This window comes from Saccopteryx leptura, chromosome 2 (assembly GCF_036850995.1).
Source record: "Saccopteryx leptura isolate mSacLep1 chromosome 2, mSacLep1_pri_phased_curated, whole genome shotgun sequence".
Classification (NCBI taxonomy): domain Eukaryota; kingdom Metazoa; phylum Chordata; class Mammalia; order Chiroptera; family Emballonuridae; genus Saccopteryx; species Saccopteryx leptura.
This window is the reverse complement of record NC_089504.1, coordinates 320,157,996-320,174,964: the sequence shown is the minus strand read 5'-3', so window position 1 is coordinate 320,174,964 and position 16,969 is coordinate 320,157,996. Positions and strand designations below refer to the sequence as shown.

The 16,969-nt window shown below is 41.8% G+C and overlaps 1 protein-coding gene and 1 non-coding gene across 6 annotated transcripts; one reads left to right on the top strand and one right to left on the bottom strand.

Annotated features, from left to right (window-relative positions):
- The first annotated feature begins 938 nt into the window (after positions 1-938).
- SKA2 (spindle and kinetochore associated complex subunit 2) lies at positions 939-15,732 on the top strand. Of its 5 annotated transcripts, XM_066366218.1 has the most exons (6): positions 939-1,187; positions 1,470-1,582; positions 6,595-6,638; positions 12,545-12,631; positions 12,897-13,049; positions 15,411-15,732. In XM_066366218.1, exons 2-6 carry the CDS (start codon positions 1,486-1,488, stop codon positions 15,477-15,479), a joined length of 450 nt encoding a protein of 149 aa, XP_066222315.1. In that variant the 5' UTR covers positions 939-1,187; positions 1,470-1,485; the 3' UTR covers positions 15,480-15,732. The 5 variants fall into 5 exon arrangements, with proteins under 5 accessions (XP_066222315.1, XP_066222318.1, XP_066222317.1 ...); XM_066366221.1 differs by lacking the exon at positions 1,470-1,582 and having other exon boundaries at positions 12,873-13,049; positions 15,411-15,731; XM_066366217.1 differs by lacking the exon at positions 939-1,187 and having other exon boundaries at positions 1,561-1,582; positions 12,873-13,049; positions 15,411-15,731.
- LOC136396466 (U6 spliceosomal RNA) lies at positions 3,951-4,053 on the bottom strand. Its single transcript, XR_010749753.1, has one exon. It is a non-coding gene; the product is annotated as a U6 spliceosomal RNA (small nuclear RNA).
- Positions 15,733-16,969: the final 1,237 nt, after the last annotated feature.

Below are 16,969 nucleotides of genomic sequence, written 5' to 3'. Positions count from 1 at the left end.
TTGTATTACTGCTCATTTTTCCCCCAACTCTACATTGGAAATTTGATATTGGCCATATACACCACAAATATTACAAAACACTACAAATTAGGGCTTGGCTTATTATTTTGTTGATTATTCAGTGAGAAAGAAAATGTTAATAATTCAGATTAAACTTAAAAGTGTGTCATGTCTGTAGTCATTACATAATTAATAGCAAATCCTTAAACCCGAGTCCAGCGCAGAATTAGGTAATAGTAAACAGGGCACACTTCTAAAATTGACACTCCCACAGAACGTCCGACGATAGTAGGACTATATCATGGAACATAGTAATACTCCCTCCGTGAGAATCACTGGTGGGGGAAAGGAATTTGTTAAAATGCCTATCGATTCTATAGGATTGGGTGGAGCCCGATAAGCTACATTGTTAACAAGCTCCCAAGTGATGCAGGTGCCGCAGGTCCGTGACCACACTTCGAAGAGCAAAGATGTAAAGGGCTGCGCAAAAGGAATGCAGATGTTCTCCTCAAAAACATGAGTGCGAATTAAACAAATACAGTTAGCGTGGAACCAGGCGGACCACTCCTTATCCAGCCTCAAATCTCCTTGCCCCGCTCCAAATCCACTCGGAGCCCAGCTAAAGTCCCCACCGTAAGAACACAAGCAGCAACAGGCCAGTCCACGGAAGACGCGAGCCCGGGTAACCAAAGAAGATATCCCTGCACTCACTAGTCTAGGAGCCCCGGAACTAGATGAAGTCCAAGCAGGGGCTTCGTCCTTGCCATGAAGAAAAATTCAAAATTAAAAATTTACCGCGGAGGAACCAATCCTAGCGTTGGTTTCTCTCTCTAACGTTAAATTATCTCAAAAACGTTGAAGCAGAATCTGGCTTGTGATTGGCTGAGATAGCACCACGCTCCACCAATTAGAGCTGAGGCGCTACTTGTATGAAGAGGAGGAAGGCGGGAGCGAAGGAGAAGAAGCAAGAGAGGAAAGGGGTGTGTTACTGCTCTTATCCTGTTTCTGGAAGCTTTTGTGTAACTGGTTGGATGTTCTTCCGATTGCACCAATCGCGATCTTCTCTGCTGTGCCATACTGTGAAATTGAAAGTAGAGATGATACGGTTTGCGGATTAAGCGCTGCAGCGGCCTGAGGAGTGTCAACTATTCAACATGGAAGAGGAGGTGGATAAACTGGAATTGATGGTAAGTGTAAAGTGAAGGAGATCTATTGGGTAGTTTATTTTTCCCCGATGGCCTCCAGAGTGGGACGCAATTTGGAGTCGCCGGAAACCTTGGGCAACAGAGGTTGGGCCAGACTTGAGTTTCCTCGTGCACCAAAGGGAGTCGACACCGCCTGCTCTTTTAACGGCCGCCGGGGGAAGGGGTTACATCTGGGAAACTGATGAGGGAAATGGCGGGAGATCCTGAGGGTGTGGGGCCACTGAAATTTTTTGTTCCTTTCCCTCACTTTCCGTCTGCTTCTAGGAGCTGCAGCTGGTGCATGCGTTTGTATTTCTATCAAGAAGATGTTACTGGAATAGTCCCAAAACGCCCCAAGAAGGAGGGGTCGTTCACATTCCCGAGAAAGGGGATGCAGGGTGGGGTTGGGTGAGGATAAACCGAGTGGGGCGGAGAGAGATCCCTTCAGGCGGACTGGGGAAGTCTGAGAAAGGACGCTAGACGCGTGCTCAACTTCCTAGCGGCCAGGAAAGCCCCTGGACCAGTTTTTGTTTGGCGCGAGGGGGCAGGCAGTCCGTGGTGGGGGAGCGAGCGACGGGCACCGGCACCATGAGCTCGTGTCCTGGAGCGCGGGCAGGACTGGGACAGGCAAGTCACCCTGCTCTCCAGTTGCCTCCTTTTTAAGATTTCTTTTTTTTTTTTTTAATTTTTTAAAGATTTTATTTATTCATTTTAGAGAGGAGAGAGAAAGGGAGAGAGAGACAGAGAGAGAAGGTGGGGAGGAGCTGGAAGCATCAACCCCCATATGTGCCTTGACCAGGCAAGCCCAGGGTTTCGAACCGACGACCTCAGCATTTCCAGGTCGACGCTTTATCCACTGCGCCACCACAGGTCAGGCCAGTTGCCTCCTTTTATTCCCCGGGGCGGGGCCGAATAATTGTAAGGAACTCCCCTGCTGCTTGGCCTGCACGAGGGGACCAAGTTGGAGATCTGTCTTAATTTTCTTCTGTGGATTATTACCTTGCTTGTCCTCTTTATTCCCTCCTTCCCGTCCCCAGACTACCAGCTTGGTCGCCCGCGCTTTTTTCTTCTTAGTCCCCCTTGTTTCATCTTCAACTCTTCGCGCTCCTCCCCCGTTGCATTACCAGTTTTTTTTTTTGGGGGGGGGGGGGCTTCCTTTAAAACGTGAAATTTGGAGAACTCACCCATCGTTGAGCTTCTGTTTTTTGTTAAAGAAAATAAGGTTAAGAAGCCAAAACTTTCTTTTCCAACTACAACCCGCCCCTCCTCCCCTTGCCATTTTCCGGCTTTACTCCTTAGATACCATTTGTGCCTGTGTTGCTCTTTCCAAGCTGAACCTTTGGTCACTTTAACATCTGCAAGTGTAATGACCCTGGAAGAAACTGAATACCATCTCCGCCCCTATTCTCACCCTTCAATGTGAGACCTTGATATAACTTATTACGGATGTTCTTCTGATGTATTAATTAATTGCAGTGCCTCGTATACAAATTCGATTTGAACTTTAATTTTCTTCTAGTATTTTGAGTTTTAATGTTCTTGAAGCGGGGATGGCATTGGAGATAGGGAGAGAGATGGCAGAGGAGATGGATTTTCTTTAAAAATGAACTTTTAGTTCAGTTTTATTTTTATCATTAACTGTCTTTTTAAAATGATGTTAAAATAGTGTAGTTTGATTCTATCAGCAGGCATATATACTAACATTGTCTTGCCCTTCTCCCCCATTCTGAATTTCTCCCTCCAGATCCATACTTCTGCCAAAATGTAAGATGCTAAGTGATACTAATTTTTTTTTAAATAATTTAAAAATTTGATGGGATGTGTAAGGCCAGGGGCCACCGCCATCGTGGCCATCGCGGCCATTCACATGCAGGTTTCCATTAGATTTGGACAGACTAAAGAAACAGTAGAGCCAAAAACTGGTGGGCCATTCCTCTTTTCTAGCCTCGCACCACGGACTAGTAAAGACACATAGGGCTCCAAAACCCTGACACATTCTATGGTTCCACAATCGGAAGACTCTTCTCTAGGTTTTCCTAGAATCAAAGGCCACCACTGGTCTGTCATCTTGGGTTCCCCATCTGCACACCTTCTCCCTTCTCCCTCCTTCACTCTTCTCTCTCTCTTTCTTTCTTTCTTTCTTTCTTTCTTTCTTTCTTTCTTTCTTTCTTTCTTTCTTTCTTTCTTTCTTTCTTTCTTTCTTTCCTTCCTTCCTTCCTTCCTTCCTTCCTTCCTTCCTTCCTTCCTTCCTTCCTTCCTTCCTTCCTTCCTTCCTTCCTTCTTTTCCTCCTCCTCCTCATTCTCCTCCATCTCCCTCTTCTCCCTCTCCTCCTCCTCCTCTTTCCCCCTCTTCCCTCCTCCTTCCTCCTCCTTCCTTCCTCCTTCTTCCTCCTCCCCCTCCTCCTCCCCCTCCTCCTCTCCCTCTTCTCCTCCTCCTTCTTCTTCCTCCTCCTTCCTCCTCCCTCTTCGTCATCTTCATCTTCTTTCTTCTTCCTCCTCCTCCCCCTCCTCCTCCTCCTTCATCCTCCTTCTTCCTCCTCCTTCTTCTCCTTCTTCTTCCTCCTCCTCCCCCTCCTTCTCCTCCTTCTCTTCCTCCTCCTTCTCTTCCTTCTCCTCTTCCTTCTCCTCCTCCTCCCCCTCCTCCTCCTTCTCTCCTTTTTAAAGATCTTTTGGTGCCATAAAACTCTCCTCCAGCAATATTAGCATAATGGCCCTTCCCAAGCGGGAAGATAATTAGCAGTTTCACAGACCAGCGCCATTAAAAAAAAAAAAATGGAATGCTTTACGAATTTGTCATCCTTGTGCAGGGGCCATGCTAATCTTCTCTGTATTGTCCCAATTTTAGTATATGTGCTGCCAAAATGAGCACACCAGCGCCACTTTTAACAATAAAAGTGAGCAAACTAAAAAACCACAAATTTTACAAACTTATTTGCCCAACAGGATGCATATAGATACTAACTTTGCTTTCACAGTTTTTTTTGCCTCAAGTTGGCTGTTTAGTTTTGAGGTACCAATTAAGCCTTTTCTGGATTCTGCAAACCATTTGAGTTAATATTCTCACAGGACTTTTTTTAGATTGAACATATTTAAGAGGAAAATTGATACCAGTGGAATTTAGTGTACATCTTGAAAAGTAGGTTTTAGAAAACTGAGGTAACCAGATGAAACTTGTAGACGTTTGAATGATGGGGTAGTTTTTTAAACAACCTTTAAGAGAGGAAGAGAAGAGAAGCAGGTCTTCTTAAATTCCTTGCATCAGTGAACAAGTTTAGTTTCTAAGATTCTAAATGTAAATCATTTTTGGTACAATCCTGATTATTAGTTGAAATATTCTAAAATCTGAATTAAGTGGCCTAGGATTTAAGGTCAAGACACTCATGTTCCAGCTGTCCTGAATTTGAGATCATTTCTCTTTTTTTTTTTTTTAAATTTAATTTAATTTTATTTATTCATTTTAGAGAGGAGAGAGAGAGAGAGAGAGAGGAGAGAGAGACGGGGGAGGAGCTGGAAGCATCAACTCCCATATGTGCCTTGACCAGGCAAGCCCAGGGTTTCGAACCAGCAACCTCAGCATTTCCAGATCAACACTTTATCCACTGCGCCACCACAGGTCAGGCGAGATAATTTCTTCAGAGGCTCAATCCAATTAAGTAGCTGACCTGGACAATTTAAGGGACAGTTAGTGAAAATAATGGAAAGTATTTTTGCATCAATCAACATTATTAATGGAGGAATAAGCTTATTGTAGGGTAATCTTTGTTCTCTAACTTTATTTTCTTCACTTAATGAGGGGTATTTGTCCAGTGTCCTTCTGTAGTACCATAGTGATTGTGCACTCAAGTTAGTGCAATGTGATACTATAATGCCATTTCTATTTCTGGGCTTCCTTTTGACTTTTGAACTGGTTTCTTACCAGTTAGAAGGTTAGGATGTTAATTAGCTTGAACTCAAGGATACCATTTTTTTGATAAAATTCTTTTTTTTTTTTTCTTCTGAAGCTGGAAACAGGGAGAGACAGTCAGACAGACTCTCGCATGCGCCCGGGGATCCACCCGGCACGCCCACCAGGGGCGACGCTCTGCCGTGACCAGAGCCACTCTAGCGCCTGGGGCAGAGGCCAAGGAGCTATCCCCAGTGCCCAGGCCATCTTTGCTCCAATGGAGCCTTGGCTGCGGGAGGGGAAGAGAGAGACAGAGAGGAAAGAGGAGGGGGGTGGAGAAGCAAATGGGCGCTTCTCCTATGTGCCCTGGCCGGGAATCGAACCCGGGTCCCCCGCACGCCAGGCCAATGCTCTACTGCTGAGCCAACCGGCCAGGGCCTTAATGGTTTTTCTGTTTCTCAGTCCTGCATTGGCATCCCTTTTTTCCTTTTTAAAATTTTATTTTTATCTTAGTGAGAGGAGGGGAGGCAAAGAGATAGACTCCTGCGTGCGCCCTGACCAGAATCCATCCTGCAGGCCCACTAAGGGGCGGCGCTCTGCTCATCTGGGGCCTTTGCTCCATCGCTCAGCAACAGAGCCATGTTTTTAGCACCTAATGCAGAGGCCAAAGAGCCACCCTCGGAGCCCAAGGCCAACTCACTCAAACCAGTCGGGCCATGGTTGCAAGAGGGGAAGAGAGAGGGAGAGAGAAGTGAAAGGGGGAGGGGTAGAGAAGCAGATGGCTGCTTGTCCTGTGTGTCCTGACGGGGAATTGAACCCAGACATCCACACGCTGGGCTGATGCTCTACCACTGAGCCAACCGGCGAGGGCCCCTTTTTCTTTTTTCCCCCCTATTTATTCCCTAGCCCACTGACTTCACTAATAAATGAATACTTGCCCTAAATATTATCACAAAATATTCTGTTCAGTTCTTCACAGGTCATAACATTCTATTCTCAAGCTGCTTTTCCTGTCTTTAAAAAAAATTTTGTGATAAAGTATATATAATATAAAATTTACCATTTTAACCATTTTAAGTGCATAGTTCAGTGGTATTAAATATATGTATATTTCTGTGCAATACCATCACCATCCATCTCTAGAACTTCACCTTTCCAAACTGAAATTCTGCATCTATTTAACAATAACTCCCCATTCTACCCACCCCAATACCAGTGACCACCATTCTACTTTATTTTTCTATGATCTGGACTACTCTAAGCACTTATAGAAGTGGACTCATACAATATTTGTTCTTTTGTGACTAGGTTATTTAACTTAGCATAGTGTCCTCAGTGTACATGCATGGTGTAGCATATATCAGAATTTCCTTCCTTTTTAAGGCTGAATGATACTCCATTGTATGTACATACCACATTTTGTCTATTCATGTGTTAATGGGCACAGGTTGCTTCCATCTTTTGGCTCTAATGATTAATGCTCCTATAAACAGGTGTACACATAACTATTTGTGTTCCTGCTTTCAGCTCCTTTGGGTGTGTACCCAGATGTAGAATTGCTGGATCATATGGTAATTCTACTCTTAATTTTTTTAGTTTTCTGTCTTTTAAAGTCTGTTTGTAATTCTTTTTATTCTCTCAAATATTTTTCAGTTAGAAATGTGCACACATTACTTAGGCGATGGGAATTTTAAAAAAGACTTCTGAAAGTAGTGGTATACATACATGTAAATATGGCTTAGTGGAGGGGGTAAAAAGCACTGGTTTCTAGTGTTTGTCAGTCTTCCTGGTATAAATATTTCTATCCTGACCAATTTCAAGTTACCACCATGATGTCATTGAAAGTGGAGTTGGGAAGACATGTACGTATAGTAGTACATGATATAGTATTTCCACTATACAGATATGATAGACCTCAAGAGCATAGATAATAGTAAAATATGGTAAAAAAAAAAAAAAAAAAAAAAAAGAACCTAAGAGGTTGTTTTTTAGTATATATTGTTTTAATTTATTTAATTCTAAATTTATATAATTTATTTCTTAGTGAATGTGTATAACAATCGGCTTGCACAAGTTCTTGAAAATTTAGCTGACTCCATCAAACCATTGATTAGAAGCAGTCTCCGTTGTATCTTATTAAATATGTTACTCAAAAGCAGGAACCACTTCTTTTAGTTAGTTTGATGATTTTAATACAGTGTGGACTTCCAGGTATTACAGGAAGTCATAGCTGAAACTACTCTCTTAAAAAGAAGACACTGTTTAAATAGACTGGGATTATAATATTTAAACATTTTTTTGATTTTTTAATTTATTGTGTTGAGACGGTTTCAAGTGTACAACTCAATATAACACCATCTACACACCAAACCATGTCCCCCTCATCATATTAGTTAAACTTTAAGCACAACCAAAATATCAAGTTAAAAAGCACACATAGACTTAAGAATTGCTGGTTCATAAACAAATTAAGGGTTTCCAGAATAGAGATTGTTTTAAGGTAACCCTGAAGCCACAAATGCCATAATCTTAATTCTGTGGCAATTTTTAAGTTTTAAAAACTTTTATTTAAAATTATGCTTTAGAGTGTCACATAAGACCTTGAATTATATATAAAGCTATGAGATTGTGGTCTATTTCAATAATTAAATCAGCACTTGAATTCTTTTTTTTTTTTTTTTTTACAGAGACAGAGAGTCAGAGTGAGGGATAGACAGGGACAGACAGACAGGAACAGAGAGATGAGAAGCATCAATCATTAGTTGCACATTGCGACACCTTAGTTGTTCATTGATTGCTTTCTCATATGTGCCTTGACCGTGGGCCTTCAGCAGACCGAGGAACCCCTTGCTCAAGCCAGTGATCTTGGGTCCAAGCTGGTGAGCTTTGTTCAAACCAGATCAGCCTGCGCTCAAGCTGGCGACCTCAGGGTCTCGAACCTGAGTCTTCCGCATCCCAGTCTGACACTGTATCCACTGCGCCACCACCTGGTCAGGCAGCACTTGAATTCTTAGAGCCTTTGTTTACTTTGATTTGTCCTCCTCTGTCCCCTCCCTTCACTCTCCTCTCCATCCACGTGTTATATAGGATAGTGCACTTTCTTTAATATAAAGGAAATTATGCCAGCAGGAGTCTCTTTGTGCATACCCACACATATATAGTAATTATTAGTATGTTTATGAAGTCTAAATATCGATTAATTTAACTGGTATCTATCTAGTCTAGCAAGTATATAAGACAAATGAAAAGTCTCTATTTTTGGAAGACATTTTAAATACTTTTAAAAAATTTAAGTATGTCTACATTTGTTTTTCTGAATCTGTGCTAGGAGAGATTTTTGGAAAAATTTTAAAAATAAAAACTGGCTTTCTCTTTCCTTTTATTTCTACTCCAAAAGGTTTTGGTTATAAAGATAGACATTTGGTAATTGCAATGTTTTCCATTCAAATTTAGGTCAACAATAAGAGAAATTAGTGGTGGGAATTTTAGTATCTCTTTCTGAAATTCTGTTCGATGATGATAGCTTCTGCTCTTAGAAGCATTTTAATTTCTGAAGCCATTTTGTCTTACTCTGCATTCCAAAGTAGAATTCTTGGTTAACTTTTGTGTAATGGAAATATCTCTAGACGTTTCTCATTAGACTTGGCAACTACTTTTACAGTTGCTGTTGTTGTTTTACAGTTTGCCTTTTACTTTTTCTACTAAGGGTTCAAACCAACCTTCAGTTTAGAGCTTAAGTTCATAGTTAGGTCTGAACCCACTCCTCAAAGCAGTCTCCTAGGCTAGGAATAGGCAATTTCCCTGAAGAAATCATGTTTTGTCTTCCATAGCAATTCATGGATGTTTGTTTCCCTGATAAATTCAAGGCGGTACCTGCTTTAAGATTGTATAAAAGATGCAGAATTTCAAAAAGTTAATAATTTGTAGAATAACCACATTCAGAGGTAAAGCACTTTGATTGAACACTGTGTTAGATATCCTTTCCAGCTTTCCTGTATGTACACACACACATTTTAGGCCTGTGTCAGCTTTAACCTTTTTTCTCCCTTAGAGGTTTGCTGCAGATGAAAGTTCTGTGCTAGGACCTTGGTTCAGTAAATTGGGGTTATTCAGAATGCTACTTCTGTGGTACATGCAGCTTTCCTTGTATAATTTGTGACTGAGCTCTCTAATTTTGGTCTGTGTGGCATATTATCTGTAGGTCTTTGGTAAATGGGATTGAAGATAATTGAAACTATTAGTATCCCTGAAAATAAATTTGTTCTGTGTGTTTTAACTTGAAACCAAATTTCCTACCAGAGAGAAAACCACTGCTTCATTGATGAGAGTGTCAGTGATACTAAGGAATTCTTGAAGCCATTGTTAGTTTCTGTATTAATATATACAGTGGCTACTTGGTATCTTAATTTTGGCTCAAAATCTAAGAAAGATAAATTGAGAAATGATTTTCAAAACGTTAACTAGTTGTTTTTTGTTTGTTTGTTTGTTTGTTATTTAGCAAGACAGAAAGACAGGAAGGGAGAAAGATAAGAAGCAGCAACTCGTAATTGCGGCACTTTAGTTGTTCATTGAGTGCTTCTCATTGTTGTATCAGAACAGCGAGAAACAGATGTTTTGCCACACAATTAAGTAGCCAGATTAAGGAGTTTTTATTTTAAAGCAGTCGACCACACGGAGAACTAAATCATTCAAATCATACGGCCCCGAACACAGTTTGAAGTCAGCTTTTAAAGACAAAATTACACACTGATTGGGGAATAGGGAGGAGGGGAAGCATTGCAGTAAAACAAGCTCTCTTACAATGTTTATAGGATTAATTCAGGGAGAAACATTCTGGGAACATCTACAACCTTGCAGAACTATCCCAAGGCTACAGCCTAGGAAACCAGCCTCAAGGCTGGGGTAGATAGTCTTTTAGAAAAAAATAAGTTCTGCTGAAAGTCTTTTTGTTTTAGAGAAAGTAAGTTCTGCTGAAAGTTACTTTTGCTAAGAGCCTTTCTTTTCTGCATTTCAATATGTGCATTGATGGGGGAGTGTCCAGCTGAGCCAGTGATCCTTTCTCAAGGGGGATCATGTCTATGATCCCACACTCAAGCCAGCCAGCAACCCTACGCTCAAGCTGGCAAGCCTACACCCAAACTGACAACCTTGGGGTTTCAAACCTGGGACCTCAGCGTCCCAGGTCTACATTCTATCCTCTATTAAATTTTTTAATAGAGCCTGGGTATTATATATATCATGGAGATTTTTTTATACATTTTTATTTCCATATTTTCAAAATGTCACATTATTAAAATAGTATTGTGAGCCAGTGTGACTCAATTCTGCAGGTCTTGAGTGGGAATGGTGGAGGATTAGAAAATAAACACAAAGAAAAAGGATGGTATCGGGAGGCCTCATTGCCAAGCTGATGGCTTGCGAGAGGGAGCCTGCACCCCAAAAACACTTTATAGTGCAGAGAGCAAAGCCATTTGCAAAACAAAGAGAGCTCAAATACAAAGTCACAATTTCTGAGGCAAACCAAGAATTTCCCAAGTGCAGAAAACCCCCCACTGTGCATAACATTTTTTTTTCTTTTTTCTTTTTTTTTAATTTTATTTATTCATTTTAGAGAGGAGAGAGAGGGAGAGAGAGAGAGAGAGAGAGAGAGGAGAGAGGAGAGAGAGATGGGGGAGGAGCTAGAAGCATCAACTCCCATATGTGTCTTGACCAGGCAAGCCCAGGGTTTCGAACCGGCGACCTCAGCATTTCCAGGTCGACGCTTTATCCACTGCGCCACCACAGGTCAGGCCGTGCATAACATTTTAACTTCACAAAACAAAGAATAAAAAGAAAACTGCCTCCAGTCTCTTCCAGAGACATGAGGGATGGGAGGAGTAGAAACCATCAGCATTATAGTTAACATGTAAGTGTGAGAAGGGCATGTAAATTGCCTTAATCAAAAAATCAGAGGTTGTGGGGAAGAGTTTAGCCTTTAGCAATTTAAGCCTTAAACTGCAGGGATCTTTGTCAGCTTAGAGCAGTGGTTCTTAAAGTTTTTGAAGTCGGGGCGCATTTTTTTTTTTTTTTTTTTTTGTATTTTTCTGAAGCTGGAAACGGGGAGAGACAGTCAGACAGACTCCTGCATGCGCCCGACCGGGATCCACCCAGCACACCCACCAGGGGCGACGCTCTGCCCACCAGGGGGCGATGCTCTGCCCCCCGGGGCGTCTCTCTGCCGCGACCAGAGCCACTCTAGCGCCTGGGGTAGAGGCCAAGGAGCCATCCCCAGCGCCCGGGCCATCTTTGCTCCAATGGAGCCTTGGCTGCGGGAGGGGAAGAGAAAGACAGAGAGGAAGGGGGGGGTGGAGAAGCAAGTGGGCGCTTCTCCTATGTGCCCTGGCTGGGAATTGAACCCGGGTCCCCCGCACGCCAGGCCGATGCTCTACCGCTGAGCCAAATGGCCAGGGCCCGGGGTGCATTTAAAATCCTACAAATAATTTTAGGCTCATTATATACAAATTTCTGAGAAATATGTTATAATAATTAAGTCAAATATTAAAGAAAAAATATGAAGTCCAAGTGTGCTTTTATGGTAATTAAAATAAATATGACAAAATTAAATTTATTTTAACATTAAAAAACATTTTTATGTTACATTTTTTTGTTATCCTTTTTAGAATTCGTAAAAAAGGGGTTAAAAAATAAAAAAGTGACAAAAAAGTTATCTTTTTATATATATAGATACATTCTTAGTAAGATTTAGTAAATTCAGCAGGTCCCAGCGCAAATGTGTTAAGTTTTTTCATTCTTGTGTTTATGAGAAACATGAGCCTGATGTGTCCTAGCGATTTCTTCAATGTTTGGGCATATATTTGAAAGGCTAACTCTCTCATTTCCTGTCAATACATTGAAGAATTCCTCTCTTTTTACTCTTAATTGTGTTGAGTGCAGAAAACCTCCACCATACATATCATCTTAACTTTACACCAAACAAAGGATAGAAGAAACTTGCCTCCAGTCTTTCCGGGGAACATGGGGTAGTGTAAACAATCCAGCACCACAGCTTAACAGCCTTTTGCAACCTAATCAGGCAAGTGAGGTGGGGGGTTGGGCAGACTGTCAGTTTACAGCCAATTCCCCACACCTCTGTCCCCCAAAAATCTAAACTCCAAAAACCCTGTTGGTTTTTTGGTCCCCAACAGGCACATCTTTCTCTGGAATACCATAGAGCGCACCTGGAAATCTTCTAGAGCGCACACTTGGAGAACCACTGCTTAGAGCCTCCCACAGCCTCTAGCAATTTAATTAAGCAACAGCCTCTAGCAATTTAATTAAGCAAGTGAGGTGGGGGGATGGGCAGCAAGGACTCTGTCAGTTTACTGCCTGTTTTCCCACAAAATAGGGTTATATAAAGAGAAAAGAAAGAATAGTTGCAATATCATGCTTATTAACATGTGTTTTGGCTTACAAAATAATGATTTATGCTGATTTTTAGTTCCAGAAAGCTGACTCTGACCTGGATTACATTCAATACAGGCTGGAATATGAAATCAAGACTAATCATCCTGATTCCCCAGGCAAGGTAAACTGCAAAATCAATGTCTTTTCAACAGAATATTTTAGTATAAGATTTTCTAATAGTATTTCTAATAATAGTCATTATAACAATTACAATATTAAGTACTAAATTTATAGTTGCATACTAAAATACTGACAGTGATTAAATGGATGGTAGAAGGTGTTGCATATATCTTAAAATTTTAAAAAAGTTTAATTTTTCATTTTGACAATTTAAGATATATAAACATTTTTTTCTGATGTAGAAAAATCCAGTTACACTCTTACAGGAATTGTCAGCGATAAAGTCTCGATATCGAACTTTGTGTGCACGCTTTAAGCCAATTGCTGATGAGCAGAACGTTACAAAGAGCCGCATTTGTGCCACTTTCAGTAAGACTATGACCATGATACAAGAACTACAAAAGCAAACAGACTTGGAGGTAATGCTTTCAGTTGACATGTTGGATTTGAAGAGTTTTTATTCTGAGTGTTGCTTCAAAAGATAAATCCTTAGTAACTTTCATTTAAAATTCAGCAGTCAGTTTGAACTGTTGATAGAAATGAGATTCTCTTGACTCTCTTTTATTTTATTAGGTCCTTTTATTTTAAAATGAGCATGTAGACTTGGCATGGCTGATTAAAAGGTATGCTGTCTTGGATTATATGGCCATGACTGAAGAGAAAAGATAATAATACTTACTAAATCTGCCTGAGTAGGTGGTGGTGCAGATAGAGCGTCAGATTGGAATGCAGAGGACCCAAGTTTTGAAACCCTAAGGTCACTGCCTTGAGCATGGGCTTATCCGGCTTGAGCACAGGCTCACCAGATTGAGTGCCGGGTCACCAGCTTGAGTGTGGGATCATAGACATGACACCATGGTCGTTGGCTTGAGTAAGGAGTCACTTGTTCTGCTGAACCCCCCACCCCCCACCCCGTCAAGGCACATATGAGAAAGCAATCATTGAAAAACTAAGGTACCGCAACGAAAAATTGATGCTTCTCATCTCTCTCCCTTCTTGCCTGTCTGTCCCTATCTGTCCTTCTCTGTATCTGTGTGTCACACACACACACACATACACAAATGTAAACTGATAGTTTAGATGTTTCTGTTATGTCATGAGAGATGAATATTGGGGAGGGCAGGGCAATTAAGGGCACTGAGGGGTCCTGGGTGGTTAGCTTTATCGTAGGTAGGTATGTATGTATGTATGTATGTATAAGAAAAAGCATAACATATATAGTGTTCAGAACTAGCTCCAATTTCAGGCATCCACTGGGGGTCTTGGAACACATCTTAGGACGACTGGATATGGTTAGGCAGACTTCTATTTAGATTCTTTAGGTTCCGCCTCCTGTTAGTTCCCTGTTCCAGCCCCCCTGTGTGTTGGTGCTCTGTGACAGTCCTTTACAAGTCCCCCTTCAGCTTCTCTTCCTCCCTTTGCGTTTACTCCTACCGGCTTTCGTGGATACTATGCACTGGTTATTTTCTCAGTATCTGCTGTCCCTTCTGCCCTGGAGAGTGCTGCTTTTCTTAAGATGTGTGCCGTCCCTCACAGCCTCATGCCTGAGGTAAATAACGTTGGCACTAACCTCAGCTTTTCAGTGTGTGCATTATTGGCAGGGTGAATGGATTTCCCCTTAAATTTGATTTAGGAATGGGTTTGTGTCCCACGTGACATGTGAGGAGGGAAAGTCCAGAAGTAGGAAATGAGGAAGAGTTTCCTCACCACTGAGAGAGCCCTGGGAAGAGACACTTTTCTTCTTCTAAATATTTTGTATAGATGTGATGCCTAGCACTGCTAGATCTATTTTCCTCTCAGCTTGAGGATAAGCCACCATCAAGGATGGTAGAGCCTTGAGATGGAAAACACGGAGTCCCTACATTTTTGAGCTGCTGAATAAACCAGCCCTGAAGTCTGCTCTCTTTCTGTATTTCTTTTTGCAATGATAATAACTTTTCTTATTATTTATCCATTTTAAAATGTGTTTCTGTTACTTGCAGATAAAAGCATCTTAATTACCCTTCAAAATTTAGCCAAAGTTTTTACTTCTGAGGAAACTTGCAGATTATTTTGTTCACATTTCTTTATCAAAATACTTTAATAATATGTCATTCAAATGCAGCTTCTTTGGTTCTATTCAATTGTAGTCCTTCAGTTGTTTGATTTCTTGGTCTGGTTTCTTCAACTTAATTGCAAATTATTTGGAAGCCCAAATATCAAAGCACTTTATATGTGGATAGCCAAATAATCTATTTTTTCCCTGCTTTCCTAAATTTTGTGGTTAAATAAATGGTGTGAGCTTACGGAAAATTGGTGTGATAAAGAAATTAACTAGTTGGGTCAGTGGTAGAGCATCAGCCTGGCATGTGGATGTCCCCAGTTGGTTTCCCCAAACAGGGCACACAGGAGAAGTGACCATCTGCTTCTTCACCTGCCTCCCTCTTCTCTCTCTTTCTCTCTCTCTCTCCTCACCCTCCTGCAGAAATGGGTCGATTGGTTCAAGTAACTTGGCCCCAGTGCTAAGGATGGCTCCCTGGAGCCTCACCTCAGGCACTAAAAATAGCTTTGTTACCAAACACTGGCCCAAGATAGGAAGAGCATACCTGCCCTGAGGGGGCTTACTGGGTGGGTCCCGGTAGGGAGCAAGTGGGAATGTGTTTCTATCTCCCCTCCTTTCACTAAAAAAAAAGAAGTTAACTAAATTAACTTAATAGCCTTTAAAGGTTTTTTTTTTAATTAAAGTGCAGTTGAAGCCTTTAAAGGTTTTTGAAATAAAGACTTTGTCATTTGTTTTCTAGCTGTCACCACTGACTGAAGAAGAGAAAACTGCTTTACAGCAATTAAAATCTCACATGTCAGACTTATGAAGAAATGGACTTAAAAAAAAAACCTCTAATGGTGAAGAGATCAATTTCAGAGAAATTTAGGAAAATGTCTTGTTAGCAGTTGGTAACTAGAAGGTAGAGTATGGTGAAGGAAATTTGGCCTGTATGACTAGATAGTGATGCCTTTCACAAAAGAGGGGAATATAAGAACAGATTGAATACATCTCAGTCAAAAGAATGGAATGTGAATAAAGAGATTTAAACAATATATGCACACATACTTAGTTTTGCAATTTTTTTGGCAAGAAAGTCTTAACACTATTTTGCATCTGTTTTTGTAAGCCAAAGCAGCTGTCTGCTCCAGGAATCGCCCTCCTAAGAAACAGAAAAATATGAATTCTGTGTCTCCCCTGCTTTCTCCCACCACAAACACACTGGTCTGTTTCCCAGTCCACTGACCCACTGAGGGACTGTGTGCCATTGTCCCTGCATGGCTGGCACCATTCTCCATCTCAGATTGCTAAACCACCAGCATTCCTTTGTGCTCTTTTGGGTGGGTTATTGAAGCTTGTTCGTTCAGAATTTCTTTTACTCTCTCAGGCATTTAAGTCACTGACTTACTACATGTGATCTAACAATGCAGCTCCTTGCAGAAGGAGCGGAGGAACCTGTGCATTGTCACTTGGGGGTTGGGTGGCAGCTGAGCTGCAGGGCACGGAGCAGCACACACCCGACCCTCAGTGGGGTCAGGAGAGGCTGCGGCAGGACAAGGGATGGAGAAGTGGCTCACACGGAGAAGTCTTGTGCAATTACTGCGCTCACACATTCTTCTTTACCCCGTCTCTCCAGCACCTCCCTGCTAGCTGTCCAGCAGTTGGGAGTTTTCTAAATTAAAAACAAAAACCCCAAAACCCAACGTGAATTTTCCACTAGCTTGTAAGGGAGAACCCGTTACACCGAGACAGGGCACACATTTGTGCATGAGCTTAACACTTGGGGGAAAAGACAGGCCCCAGTTCACGTGAAGGTCGGCTCGGGGATCCAAATATTCTGCCAGTCCCAAAGACCTGATGCCAGGGACCAGAACTGGATGATGCTCCGTGGACAGGAGGTCAGGTATGTTGTAAATAACTGGTACTCGGTGAGCCAGGGGAGGGAGCACCAGACAAATTATTTGGCTTAATAACCTCCACCCCTTGAGGGTGATGTGTTTTCCAGTTCCCAGGGACGGGCTGGATTGGGGAAACAAGGACAGAAGCCGCTCTCACCCTTGTGTGACCACACAGCTACTAAGGAAGCACTGGCTACCCTGGATTCCAGCTTCAGTTCTGTGCTTCTAGCCTATGGCGCCCGCTTATTTGTATATAATGTATTGATTTTAGAGAGTGTAGAGCTGGTGGTTGAGGCCAGGTAGGTTCTTAATGAATGCAGACAGATGGTAGAGGAACTGCAGAGCCGGAAATCGTCGGGCCATATCTGTTTATTGGAGGTGAGCAAATAAAAAAGGAAAAGAGCTAATAAAGGAGAACCTG